Here is a 15482-nt window from a genome sequence, read left to right as displayed (position 1 = left end):
TCAATGATGGTTGTCTTATGTTAATGATGGTTGTCTTATGTTAATCTTGGTTGTCATACTTGCCTGTATCGGACATGACGGTCTAACCTTCGGTAGCCTCCTCTCCTTTCTGGGAGATCATGGTGTCTTTGTATTTGTTTTGTGTCTCCTCAGCTTGTCATGTGTTGTCTTTTAGTATCAAGTTTGAATTTTCTCTTTTATATTTGTTTTTTGGAAAATGTCTATGTGCATCAACGAATGAAATAGGTGAGATAAAGGACAAGTTAATTTCCAATATCAATTTATATATTACATATATCAACATAGTAAACGATTGCTAAATGCACATGACATTCATTTGTAATGCAACATAAAATTTACAATTGCTGTTTCTTTTTAGGCCTTTTAATCATCCTGATTGCTTTGGCAGTGGTGTTTATTATAGCTATTATCCTAATGGCAATGGCGTACAAAAGGTAAGTGAACTACTGGTTAATAAATCACATAGATTGAAAATCATTATGAAGTCGATTTTGAGTACAGGATTATATATAATGCAACACGGGGGAAATGGACTTGGTAAAATATATAACATGTATTAAGAATGTGAATTCAAAGAATAAATAAACATATTCAAATGTAAAATTGACTTTTATATTCATCTAAAACACTGCTGCTGTATAAAGTTATAAATATTATTAGTGTAAAGAAATTAATAAACAAAAAGGTACGGTAAGATAAAGAATACATTGCTGGATAAAAGGATATATTGTTAATTAACTAATGTAGGGCCCTTATTAATAAAGGCAAAGTGAGAGCATAACTTGTTTAATCAATCTTGTTTGACAGGTATAGGAGAAATCGAAGCTACCAGAAAGTAAGTTTGATGATGGTGAGGCCGTATCAGAAATCAGGCAACGGGACTGTCGCCACAGAGGCACAAACGCCGCCGTCACCGGTTAAAACACCTACTCCCAAAAAACCGGCCAGAACAACCAGCATGAAACAAGACAAAGTTCTCTTGGACATTTCACAAGGCAACTTCGTTTCCCAGAGTGACCAGTTCGTTCCAGTCACTCGCGATGACGTCAGTTGGAACTTACCGTTTATCGATGCATCACGGGAAACTCTGGATAATTTAGATGAAAGGCAGCCGGTTATGACGCGAAGAACAATAATTCTTAGTGAGAGCGAGGCAAACAATCTTAATATAGGTCAACCGAGCGCTTCAGTTGATTTGGATGGCAAGGTATCTCATACCGAACAAGATACAGATGCTCTTGAAAGCGATCCATTGTTAAGAAACGATGAGGACGATGATGACATTTTTGACGATAACATCGACTGTCGTTTACCAAGGTCGCCTAGTGAACACATAGACCAACTGTTCAGAATGTCCCTCAGTGGGGAAGATTATTGAATAGTTAATTCGATAAAACGTGAATGTTTAGTCATGCAAGATGTACTTTCGAACTTTATATTGCTGTTTGTTTCTCTTGATGTGTAGTAAGCTGCAACCATGCTAAGCTTGCAGAAGCGTTAAGACTTATTCTGTTCGCCTTTTACCAAGATACGTGCAATGCAATAGTAAATATGTTGGCTGATTTCTGCATTGTTTCTTTATGTCGCATATACGTATGTTTGAGCAGTAACACGGCATTGCTTATTGTTTTGTAATATTTGTTCATGTTGTACATTATTCTCTATGTTCGTGTTATTACATATTTGTTTTAGTTAAGAAGCTAGGATCATCTGAAGCTTTAACGGGAGGATTCAAATTACCTGTCCAGTAATACTTGTTGTTGTTTAGGACAATAGGTGTGTTAAAACCTTTAACACTGTTTTATCACGAAATCGTACCCCAATTGTTGAGATTGTCAATAACGAATCAACCCGATTTTCAAACGTCTTGGAAAACTACTCTTATTGTTGATTCATGTAGGATAATATAATAGAAACTGATTTGAACCAAATACAATATTGTTTCTGTATCTATAATTACCAAGACTTTTGCGAAATGACATGTCTGGAAAGGGAGTTAACTGAAAATGAAAAGCAACACCTTAGTCTCACGTTCGCTTTCTCGGCGCGGCGAGACAAGACACAAACTTCATTTTCCTCGTAGATATTATCGTTGCAGAAATTTGTTTTGCTGGTTATAGATTTTTTAAAGTGTAGTTTTATAACCTTCGCTTGTGTTTTTAAAAACAACCCTTCGATCGTAACAAATTAAAGACAAAACAAACGAAAATCTTTAAGATATGTCACCAGGAATCAGTTAAAATTGATAACGAGATCAAAGGGGGATATATTGTAAGGTCATATCACAACCATACATTTTAAAAGAGAACAAAATAAGATATATTGACTGTTCAATAGTGCTTGATATAAATATAAATAAATATAAAGGTATCAATATTGTTGTTACTACATTTACCGGTGATACATTTCAACATTTGTAGGTTATCTTAAAAGAACGTTTATAAGTTGAAGCTGACGAGTAGTTGTTCTATGTATAAATGATATTCATTATGAGTTATATCAACATACTGCTCGTGAAAAAAAAATGCCGATGAATCTTGCAAAAATACATTGACATGTTCGAATATCAGAATCATTACCCCGAAAAGATAAATGCATTTCATTATACCATTTAGTCATGTTCACGCTTAGTCAATATATATTACATACCATTTTAAAAACTATGCACATAATATGAAGCTTATGGACTCGATGTGTTTACTTGAATTAACACACCACATGATTAGATACATCGTCATGTGAATTCTAAATGGTGTGTATATGTATGAAAATGCTTAATATAGTCTATATGTAGAAATAATGTATGCAAAGCAAATGCTTAATTCTGTGATAATTACAAAATAGCAAGACTATTGAATAATCGTTCTAAGCAAATGTTACGTAAAGAGAGATATTTCAAAGTGTGAAACAACTGTTTGATTTTGATTTACGTGGTCTAAAAGCCGTTCAAGTGCATCAAGGAGATGGGAACATTTGCAATGACTACACGTGTAACGTTAATAGTACTTCAGCAACTGACATGCCTCCAACTGCAATGCTGCTAAAATCAGTACTTACATCTGGAACGGAAATATCTACAATTCATACACCTCTTTTTCACAAGAGAATCGACTGTGGCATTTATTTGAAACGCCAACAACTGCAGCTGATAATCAAGGGAAGTAACTACAAACGGATGCACACTCTACCATTCAAAGGGAGATAACACTGGAAACTACGAAATGTTTACAAGGTACAACCATCGGGCTGTTGGTATATATAACATTAATGTAAATTGAATTAATATTACTGAAAATAGCATATATTATTTTGCAACCTAATTCCTGCAAAACTATTGTATTTATTAATATAGTTAAAACGGACATGGTGTCAATATAGCAAAATTATTTTAGTTTTAGACAAGCTTAGAAGGTATATATGGATACATAGTAATTGAAGAGTGAACGTGGAGCAGAATAGTATGCAGGATGGAGATCAAATTCGTGATAAGTGAACGAAGAGCAGAAGGTTATAAAAGGTGGATATATAGTAAGTGATAACTGAACGAGGACCAGATGATAAGGTAGGATGGAGATAAAGTAAGTGATAAGTAAAGGAGATCAAGAGGATAAGGTAGGGTGGGGATAAAGTAAATGATAATTAAATGAGGAGCATAAGATAAGGTAGGGTGGAAATATAGTAAATAATAAGTAAAGGAAGCCAAGATAATTAGGTAGGATGGGTATATAGTAAATGATAAGTAAAGCAAATCAAGAGAATTAGGTAGGGTGGAGATATATAAAATGATAAGCTAAGGAGATCAAGAGATAAGATAGAGTGGGGATATATTAAGTGATAGGTAAAGGAGATCCAGAGGGTTAGGTAGGGTGGGAATATAGTAAGTGATAAGTTAATGAGGAGCAGAAGATAAGGTAGGGTGGAGATATAGCAAGTGATAAGTAAAGGAGATTAAGAGGGTTAGGTAGGGTGGGGATATAGTAAGTGATAAGTAAATGAGGATCAGAAGATAAGGAAAAGTGGAGATATAGTAAGTGATATGTGAACGAGATCAATAGGGTAAGGTAGGGTGGATATATAGTAAGTGATAAGAACAGAAGGATCATAGGGTTTGGTAGAATGGATATATAGTAAGTGACAAGTGAACTAGGAGCAGAGGATTCGGTAGGGTTGGAATAAAGTAAGTGATAATTGAAGGAGGAGCAGAGGATTAGGTAGGACGGAGATATAGTAAGTGATTAGTGAACGAGGACCAGAGGGTTAGGTAGTTAGGCTGGAGATGTTATAACTGATACGTGAACAAGGAGCAGGAAATAATGTAGGATCTAGATACAATAACTGATTACTGTGGTGAATGAAGGACAGAAAATCATATCGGGTGGGGATATTATAACTGATAAGTGAACAAAGAATAGAAGATTAAGTGGGATGGATACATAGCGGTGGATAAGTGAAGAAGGAACAGAAGATTAAGTAGGGAAATTATGTAGGGACACTAATAAGAAATGTATGGAAAAGATGAGGCCGGAAACAGCTAAATCTAAAACGCTTAGGGGATTATGTTAGGTGGAATTATAAAAAAAACTTTAAAAAAAAGTAAGAATAGACAACTTGGTTAGAAGAGGTGACAAGGCAAGATTAGGTAGAGAAATTGCTTTTGATGAGCAAGCAAGAGAAAGACGCCTAAGTATAGAGATAGTGTCTGATGACAAGAGAAGGGATAACAGAATGGATAGAGGGATGATATCTAATGATAAAGAAAGACGGTGAAGATTAGGTGAAGTGATATAGAAAATTAACAGGGGGAAGAGCAGACCATAAGGTGGAATGTTTCTGATGAGAATCGTAGAAGCTAAGATGGGGATAGAAGAGTAGGTGGACAGGCAGGAACTGACACAAAGGTCAGTGGAGAGGTTAGGAGGGGAGATGCAAAATCATACGAAATTGTGGGAGATTAGTTAAAATTGTCATAGGTGGTAACACACAGTCGTAATAGGTCACACTGTGGTATAACCTTATCCTAACGTTTACTTGGACTTTGACCCAATAAAACCCTGTTTCCTGCGTACTTCCATGCATAATTAAGTATGTGTTATCCTTATACTTTCATACATATCTCTATTTATACAAGTACCATGTTTTAATGATATGAATAGGGCCATACTTATAATCATCTGCAAACTGACAATCCCGTCTCGAATGATACAATGGATGCTTATACTTCCTGTTTCCTTACACAAACATAGGAATACGTTACAGTAATCAACATATTTATAATATGAAGGCATCTAAATCAAACACAAATTGGCATAAACCTATACGTAGATATTTTTAACAGTTAATTTTATGTTCGCTAACAGTTAAATCGTTATTGTAAGAAAAAAGGTCAATGATAGTTCCGCAGGATTCCTGACATCTTTCCCCTACACATGCATACACACAGGGTGTATATATAAATACATAACTCCGCTTCCTCCCCGTCAACCACATATACGTACTTCTTATAAAATCTATTGCTTCACTGATTGCAGAATTGTATTATTTACATTAAAATCTGACCTTATCACGACAGAAAATGTCCTCATTGTATATTTCATATCTGCAAGAACATAAAATATAACTATACATTTTCGCATGTAGCTAGCCCCTGTGTACCGTCTGCGTACATTCACCGCGGATGTCCGTCCTAAGTCGGTGACGCCTTGTCTACGACACGAGTACAACGAACAAGGACAAAGACCACAGTCATGTAAGTACGCATAAGTCTTTCTTGACAAATATTACATTTTAAATTCAATTTATCCTTTATTTCAGTTTCAGTTTCATTTTTAGAACGTAAGAGACCAGCAGATAATAAAAAACAAGGAAATAGTTTAACAATGGGCATGAGCTATTTACGTATCTAGATTGACAGCACATATGCCTCAGTTGTCCTGTTTTTCAAAATATTATCTGACATTTATCAATTTGCTGATGAGCTGCATGGTTCAAATGTTATATTTCTACGATATTGATGATGTATTAGATATTAGGTCTTTATGTCACATAGGCATCTAGCAGAAGAAATATCATTGGCAACAAATATATGTTGACAAATATGTTGGCCTTTGTTCCTACTCAAATATCTACCGCTTTGTGCAGTGTAACTAAGTATGGTTATTGTTTGAACGATGATTTTTTTTTCTAGATATTGCTTTGTTTAGGTGATGTTACATGCAAAACACGCCCTGTTTCCATAGGGCAAAGGTACATCAAAACACGTCCTATTTCCATAGGGCAAAGGTACATCAAAACACGCCCTGTTTCTATAGGCCAAAGGTACATCAAAACACGCCCTGTTTCTATAGGGCAAAGGTACATCAAAACACGCCCTGTTTCTATAGGGCAAAGGTACATCAAAACACGCCCTGTTTCTATAGGGCAAAGGTACATGAAACCACATAAAATCAAACTAGTATTTCATCATTTGCTAGCATTGTTATGCTTCCTTGTGTATACACATATCTACATGTCAAACATCAATACATGCCCATAAAACTAAACTTCAGAATATATGAAATATAAACAAACTTTAAGGAATCGATATTTGTATAGGTAGCTGTAAAAAAGTAACTAGAAAATAAACCGTCAACATAAACGGCCAAATAATAATCTTTTTTACAACTTCACCATCACTACTCTACTAAACCATTGCAATATATTCTACAACACTAAACATCGAAACATTGTATATATACAAAAATGCATTTTAATCTTATTACATATTGGTCCATTACTGTACAATTTGTTTTGTACCACATTCTTATAGACTTGTTCTTTATTATTTAGTAATTTGTTATATATCATTCTTCTTTATTCTACGGCTAAGCATTGGCATACAGTAATCCCTACATATAAAACTGAATCTAGCTATAAGCTTTTCCAATACTCTACAGTTAAAGATTGGCAAATCATTATCACTAACTATACAGCTACATCTTTCACATAACTGTATATGCTTCTCCGTAACTCTAGGCACAAACTGGTATCAAGTAGGTTTACAAGGCATTCAAATAAACAATTCTAATACTTTTTAGTAATCATAACTCTTGTTTTGGTTTTTTATTTGACAGTGTTTCTCACGTGGTAACATTAGCCACAATGACGTCTACTATTGGAACAACCGAACTGCATAAACCAAACTATGGAAAGTTGGAGAAAGACAGCGAGGTAGATGATGACCGCAAAAAATACGAACCTTCAGGTAAGTATTGTGTTTGGATCAGCAGTAGTATTTTCATATGGCAAACCTTTATGATTCACTTGCAGATAAAAGATGCTTAAATCACATAACTATAAGTCATATTTTCAGGTAAGCTCTTTAAATGAGGTATATAATATTAACCACTTATCAGTCTAGTTTCGTACTGTTTATAGTTGGCACTATCTGACCTTTTAGCCTATATCATCTTGCTTTCCCCTTAATAATATACATCATAAACTGTTCCAAAATGAAATTCACGGGTAATTTTCCTTTTTCCTATTCCTCTGCACATTTAATAGAAATGTCCAAGGTATGGTGATAAACAAAAAGCATGTGATGTAATTTTCGATCTAACCCCTATTTCTCCTGTTTGATGTCTTCTGTGGTAGATGTCGATTGCTGGCAGACAAACTTTTAAAACTGAGTTATCGGTTTTAAAGATGCAAGCTGGTGAAATTAGTGATCAAATCCATGTAATGTCAGGTCTTCATAGAGAGGACGGGTTTGTGACAACAAAACAAGTAACACTAACGAGTATAATATAACGTTCAGACAAAGACAAGGCACATTTCTTAAAGAGATTATGATGGCAATCGAAAACTTGCCCATGGTTTTCCATAACCTAAATCTTTGAAACCCATAACTCAGTTTGAAAGTTTGTCTGATAACATGACGGGTTCCATTTTTGAAGCAGAAGACGCTAACCCTTCTTAAACATATAGCATTATTTCCCTTGTACTTTTCAAAGGTCTCCATGTACATCTTCCTGTGTTCAGGTTCTCTAGGTTTATCGATTTTCAATTCGAGTAGCTGTTTTGCTGACACTTTCGGAGTATATTTATTTCTACTGGACTGTTGTTGAAAATTAAGATTATCTCAGTCGGTCAGCTGTTTTTATTTTGTTTTCTCGATTGAAATAAATAACAAGAAATTAAAAGCATATAACAAAAAAGTCTGCATGTAATTTCCCTAGCTTACGATCATTGACATGCACGAGTCTTATGTTAGTCTTTTATCTTACAGGACTTGTTATGCTAATGATAGCTTTAGTGGTGGTTTTACTAATTGCTGTCATCTTACTCGCATTCGCTTATCACAGGTAAGTAAAAATCGACCAAGGATATTTTTCAAATTTTACAAAATGTATGTATCGGTAATTGTAACTGTCTGTGACAGTTGCCGGCTCGATAAAACTGAAATGAAAGTACTAAGTAGGGGCTTTTCTCAGGGTTCGTATAAGCTGCTTATTATTTGCAATGGTTCTTCTTTAAAAACATATCGTAGTGGCCTGAAAAGGGCGAAGTTTCTTTTCGAATATTAGGGATCTTCCACCTAAATGAATCAATATTGCAGAAAATGTGAAGAAATATCTCGCGAGAGTCAGATATCGTCGTTCGCATTTATACTCTCAGAACATTGTTATAACTAGTGTTTCAATGAAAATCACGCAACGTATTTTGTGTCAGAAATGGTTTATCAAAGCTATAATTATGGCTATAAAATGGTTAACAATTATATCTCCAGCATACACGCAGGCATACACACATGCATATGGATATATTAGCCAGATGGCATAGGACATCGTGTGATTTCGAAAAGTAATATCTTCTATTTCATTTTCAACTGTTTTTGACAGGTATAGGAGAAATAGAGCCGACAAAAACATCAATTCAACGGTGGCTAAGTCGTACCAGCCGAAAAGCAACGGGACAGCAGCCACAGAGACACAGACACACCCGTCCCCCCCGGTTAAGTCCCCGTCCCCCCAAAAACCGGCAAGATCAAGCATGAAACAAGATCAATCACGATTAACTTCCGACAAAGTTCTTTTGGACGTTTCCCAGGGTAAATTCGTTTCCCAGAGTGACCAGTTTGTACCGGGTGACCAGTTTGTACCGGGTTCACGCGATAACGTCAGTTGGAACTTACCTTTCATTGACGCATCACGTGAAACTCTGGATAATTTAGACGAGACGCAACCGGTAACAAAGCGCACGGGCGCAATTCCAAGCCAAAACAAAGCCACGAACTCAAATGTACCGGACATTTCGGTTAATACTGATAACAGGATATCTCAGTCATCTTTAGAACGAGATACGGAAGATCGTGAGAGGGAGCCAATGTTGAAACCCGATGACAAAGAACAAGATGATGTTTTTGACGATAAAGCCGATTGTCTTTTACCAAGGTCCCCAAGCGCAGAAATAGACCTTCTGTTCAGAATGTCACTCGGCGAAGAAAGCGTAGATAATACATAACTTTAGTAGTTTGTAAAATGATAGAGTGAGGTATGATAGCGTGCTTTGTATCGTTATATCAAAACACGTATATTAGCTAATGGAATGCCAAAAATCGAAAATAATACATACTCTCCGTATGAAATTATTGCATTTGTCGTTTTGAAATAGTGAATCAGGATTTATTTGAACTCTGTGTTTTCTACCATACTAAACCATGTTCAGTGTATGCAGCGCAATGTATTACTTTTAACCGTGTGCAATTCTGTGTATGTGTATATATTATTTAGGATTTGAAATAAGTAAGATTAACTGAGAGAGAACATGCATAGCAAGTCAGTGAAGCCTCTCCAAATGACAACAGTTTCAAACGGTTATGTAGATACACGTTTTAGTCAATTACGTTTACATACCATTCAGTGATAGGTATGTTTACCACGGGAAACATTTGTATATTTTTCATTTATTGCATATTACCTTATCCATACCCATGAGTCATAATATATACTGTATACATATGTGTGCATGGACAATGATTAGTTACAGTTGTATGCATGTATAACTATTAATAGCATATGCTATTATGCATGCGGGCATACCAATGAATTCCGCTTGTGTGCATATCTATGAGAATCGTCATGTATACCCACAAATTAAACCAGCAGTGAATAGGTATGTACACCAGTGTCCTTTATCAGTATACATGTATACCTTTGGGTCTCATCTGTATGCGTATGCATTAGTTTTAGTATATATATAGCCACCAGTTATCTTGTTGCTGTTGTGTCAGTTTGGTTAGTACAACATATGTTTATTGTAGTGGGGTTATGTCTGTTATATCAATTTAGTTGATGCATATATGCATTGAATAGGACGGGTGTTATTCACCTAATACTCTTGTTTACCATGCAAAGTACAAAAATGTAAGAATACTTTTTGTTTATTATTATGGAGTTCATTTTTAATGCAACCGGTGATACGAATATATATAATACTCAATACATGACGAACTAATGAAAACATTTTAAGAGAAATACTAGACAATATGTGGTTTGCTCGGAGGAGATTGGTTCATGCATGTTTGCAAAGCTGCTATATATAAATACCGGTGCTGTTGGTAAGGACTGTACCGTATAAAACCACTGAGTGTTATGTTTACAATGTAATATAATTCATGTACGCTTCAATCATAGGCAATTTTTCTTTTTGAACGGTGACTTGATTGCAGTATGTACGCATGCAGTTTTATAACTCATTTTTAAGTATGCAAGTTTATTATGTTTTCTTTGTTACAAATTGCATTGACATTTAAATAAAGCAGTATTATTTTCATCTACAATATGTTCAATCATTGTTAACAAGATTTATGTCCCTTTGATGCAATATTACAGCATACAGAGAGCTGGAGATGGGGTTAGACACCGATGCTTAAAAAATGTATTGTCGATGTGAAAATACATCATATTCCCCCTATCTGTAATCGGTTTTCATATGCTAAATATCTTAAAACGAACACGAAATACTATGAATGAGGAAAAAAACACAAACACATGTGATAGTATCTTTAATATTTTGTTATAAATACAGTAAGCCTAGAAAGGATAGCAAAGTATCATACAGCTGTTTCGTCGATATAGGACTCTTTGAAAGGATTCCATATTCGAGTGTGTGTTGACCGACACCACACACACGTGTCTGTACAACGGACACCCTATATCATGTGTCTGCACAAAGCGCACCATAGTCACGTGTCTGTACAAATGTCACAATACACATGTATCTGTAAAAGACACCATCTACCATATGTCGATATAAACGATAACATATCCACAATGTGTCGGTACAAAAAACAATCAAATACCATGTGTCTGTATAAACGAAACAATATATGCCATTTGTCTATACAAAGGACGCCATATACCACGTGTCTGACAAAGGACACCATCAACTAAGAGTCTGTAAAAAGGACACGATGTACCATGTGTCTGTACAAAGGACATCATATACCATGTGTCTGTACAAAAGACTCGATGTACCATGTGTCTGTACAAAAGACATGATATACCAAGTGTTTGTACAACGGACACAATATACCAATGTCTAATAAAAAACACAATATACCAATACCAATATTTGTACAAAGAGACAGTATACCAATGTCTGTACAAAGGACATCATCCTCCAAGTGCTGTACAAGGGACACAGTATACCATGTGTCTGTACAAAAGTCTCCATATACCACGTGTCTGTACAAAAGTCTCCATATACCATGTGTCTGTACAAAAGTATCCATATACCACGTGTCTGTACAAAAGTCTTCATATACCACGTGTCTGTACAAAAGTCTCCATATACCACGTGTCTGTACAAAAGTCTCCATAAATCACGTGTCTTTACAAAGGGAATCATATACCGTGTGTCTTAACAAAGGGAACCATATACAATGTTTCTGTACAAAAGACACCATATACCACGTGTCTATACAAAAGACACCATATACCATGAGTCTGTAGAAAAGACACCATATACCACGTGTCTTTACAAAGGGAATCATATACCGTGTGTCTTAACAAAGGGAACCATATACCATGTGTCTATACAAAAGACACCATATGCCATGTGTCTGTACAAAAGACACCATATACCATGTGTCTATACAAAAGACACCATATACCATGAGTCTGTAGAAAAGACACCATATACTATGTGTCTGTACAAAAAGCACCATATACGATGTGTCTGTACAAAACATACCATATACCATGAGTCCTCACAAAGGACACGATGTACCATGTGTCTGTACAAAATATACCATATACAATGTATCTGTACAAAGAACAGCATCTATCATGTGTCTGTACAAAGAAAACATTATACCATGTGTCTGTACTAAAGACACAATGCACTGTATACCTTGTGCTTGTAAACATACTATGTGTCGTTAAACAGACACCTACTGGCATACTTCTATAAACAGACACAATAGACTTTATGTAAACGAGAACAATATATCACGTGTCTATTGTTTCGTAGTCTTCGACACAAAATCCAATGCTTCTGAACTATTAACATGATCTTTGAAGCATAGTCAATGTCAATGTTTGTAAAATGACAATGGTTTGCTGTAGCGATAAGATTGAAATGTTAAGCTAATTAAATTATACTTATTAGAAAACATTGTTTCATGAACATGCTACTTAATGCAATAATATAAGCGATACTACGGCAAATAATAAAACTGTGCACAATTTTTTTACCGCATTTTCAAACAAAAAACATGAATCTGATCTTTTCATTAAATAATTGTAGAAATTACAATTTTTGTATTTAGATAAGCTCAGTAATGTTATACAAACTTTATGCGTGTCTATCATCACCATTGTGTAATTTAGAAAATAAATTATTAAACATTTATTTAATTTAATTTTTACAAATAATTCAGTCGATAGTATCAGCAAATCCAAACAGTCTGCAACTTTGATATAAGCTTACTAACACTAAGGTCGGCTGTGGCTGTGATATCTGCCTGGTGTTAAACTTGTGATGCGTAAGTTGTAGACTAGTGTGTGCAACACATTCCTACAAACATAAATACTCACACGAGACCTTGAAAATTATGTAAATAAATAAAGTCGTTATATGGAAGTTTAAAATATTCCTGCTACTGACATTAATATTAAGAAGTCATGTATTCTTTTAGCCGAAATACAAATGTGTTTTTTTATTATCATTTAGTAATATGTTAAGCTTACAACAGTCAGTAATTGATGCCAACACTGACCCCGTATCTCAACACGTCTGGCTTCCTCCAGCCGGAACGGCCTACTCCATCAACATCCGACTATATCTCGATTGTGTTGTATATGCTATTGAAATAGAATACGCGTGTGTGTGTGTGCTTTTATATTAAGCAACCTGCATGTGTCACTTCAGAGACTAAGTTGAACTCGTCAATTACTCTTTCTATGACCTGCTACGTTGTACAACAGGTAACAATTTTTGTATCGGGCTTAACGAGCTCACAACAGCAATATTCACATGAAGACAGTTGCTCAAAAAGAACACAAAAACTGCAAGTGGGAAAAATAAGTAAACAAAAACTTCCCAACGTGATTCCTCTTAATATATGACACCGTAGAAAACCTATGAATCTTTAATGGCCTCTTAGGTCACAAGGTTGCCCACATTATCGGCCTCGACGATACATAATGACCTGTATGACACTCAAGGGACCCCAGAATAGATCCCCTACGATACACAAAGGGCCCACAATAGACCCCTACGATACGCAAAGGGGAACTACAATAGTTATTTACGATAAAGTAGGTGCTCCTCAATAATGGCCTCTACGATTTACAAGGGGTCCCAATATATAATAGACAATGGGATCCTCAATTGTCACAACTACGATACACAAGGGGCCAACAATTGTGGTCTCCACGATACACAAAGGGCCTAACAATTGTGGTCTCCACGATACACAAAGGGCCTAACAATTGTGGTCTCTACGATACACCAGGGGCAAACAGTTGTGGTCTCCACGATACACAAAGGGCCTAACAATTGTGGTATCTACGATACACCAGGGGCAAACAATTGCGGTCTCTACGTTATAGAAGGGGCCAACAATTGCGGTCTCTACGATATAAAAGGGACCTTACAAGTGTGGTCTCTACGATATACAAGGGGCCAATAAGGGGAAAAACGCTTGCTTCCGTATTTTTTCATGCATGATCCAGCATTTCTCTAAATTTGCGTTGCTAGTTTGTCCGTTATCGTATAACATCTATGACGGAAATCATGATTAGGAGGAAGCCCTTGATTACCGAATTAACTGTCAACGTATTTCGAATTGTGGTTTTTTAAAGGCGACACATCGTCGTTGTGCCTGCACGTAATATTGAAGGATTTTGCCAGGATATTGTTAGCAGTCATGCTAAGCTTCCGAATAAGCTTCACATGAACAAAGATCAAGCCGGCAGAAATACAGATGCAGCCTGTTCCCTTGACTTTGCCAACAGCTGCTGGACAAAAACTTGCCATCAAACTCAACCAGGGATTGCCGTTCTCTTTTCTTGGAAAAAAATATTTTCATGATACGAGAAGTGTTCCCTCAGTTTGACATGATATATAATAGTGCAGACAGTGAAAAGATAATTCAGATATCAGACGAAACAATGCTAAAGCCTTTTCAAAAGACTTTAGTAACTTTGAGTTATTATTGATCCTCTTTCTGTAGTGTAGCGTTTTACAATACGACTGTAACTCTGATTACATGGTTAGATATGCTTGTTGATTAACTGGTATAGCAAGCGATCACACATTGTTTATAAGGATGACATTTGACATTTAAAACAAAAAACGATAAATGTGAAGAGAAGAATATAAAGCTGCGGTGGATATCATACAAAACCTTATAAAACATTCTCACGTGACGAACAAATTCTGATGTATAGCGCCGACATCCAAATTTCCTGAGAACACTGCACCTGTTTGTGAATACTTTTAGTTTATCTGTAAAAATATCGTTCGAGTTTACACCCTTTTTGAACAAATCAATTCGAGTTTTCAATACAAAAACAAAACTTCTCGATGCTATGAGATTTATTAACCGACAAAAACGTAGATACGCTGGTAACTTAATATCCGTTATCAGTTATGCATCGTTCAAACCATTTTGTCAAACGAAAATGAAAATAACACCAATGCTTTTTCTTGTATTAGGTTTTTAACTGTCTATATCACAGCGAGACATGATGGGAATTATACAACACTATCATGACACAGTACTCCAGGGCATACAACACTTGCAACCGGTCTCACGCCTCGGCGTCAATTAAATGCTCATACGACGAGTAAAAATAAATAACATGAAAATGATAATTCAGGATTAAGCAAAACTGCAGCAAAATAACGAATAGCAACACAGTTAGCATCGGACTTGAACATAGAATCTCAGTCTGACAAAATAGTTAATACATACA

At 35.6% G+C, this 15482-nt stretch overlaps 1 protein-coding gene across 2 annotated transcripts; it reads left to right on the top strand.

Moving 5' to 3' along the window:
- Positions 1-369: 369 nt before the first annotated feature.
- LOC110448016 lies at positions 370-10832 on the top strand. 2 transcript variants are annotated; one of them, XM_021494043.1, is made up of 7 exons: positions 370-455; positions 829-3253; positions 3414-3549; positions 5659-5767; positions 7131-7261; positions 8285-8360; positions 8898-10832. In XM_021494043.1, exons 5-7 carry the CDS (start codon positions 7159-7161, stop codon positions 9517-9519), a joined length of 801 nt encoding a protein of 266 aa, XP_021349718.1. In that variant the 5' UTR covers positions 370-455; positions 829-3253; positions 3414-3549; positions 5659-5767; positions 7131-7158; the 3' UTR covers positions 9520-10832. The 2 variants fall into 2 exon arrangements, with proteins under 2 accessions (XP_021349718.1, XP_021349719.1); XM_021494044.1 differs by lacking the exon at positions 3414-3549.
- The last annotated feature ends 4650 nt before the right edge of the window (positions 10833-15482 follow it).

This window comes from Mizuhopecten yessoensis, unplaced genomic scaffold (assembly GCF_002113885.1).
Source record: "Mizuhopecten yessoensis strain PY_sf001 unplaced genomic scaffold, ASM211388v2 scaffold3781, whole genome shotgun sequence".
Lineage (NCBI taxonomy): Eukaryota > Metazoa > Mollusca > Bivalvia > Pectinida > Pectinidae > Mizuhopecten > Mizuhopecten yessoensis.
The sequence above is the reverse complement of the archived record's forward strand: the minus strand, read 5'-3'. Positions and strand labels throughout refer to the sequence as shown.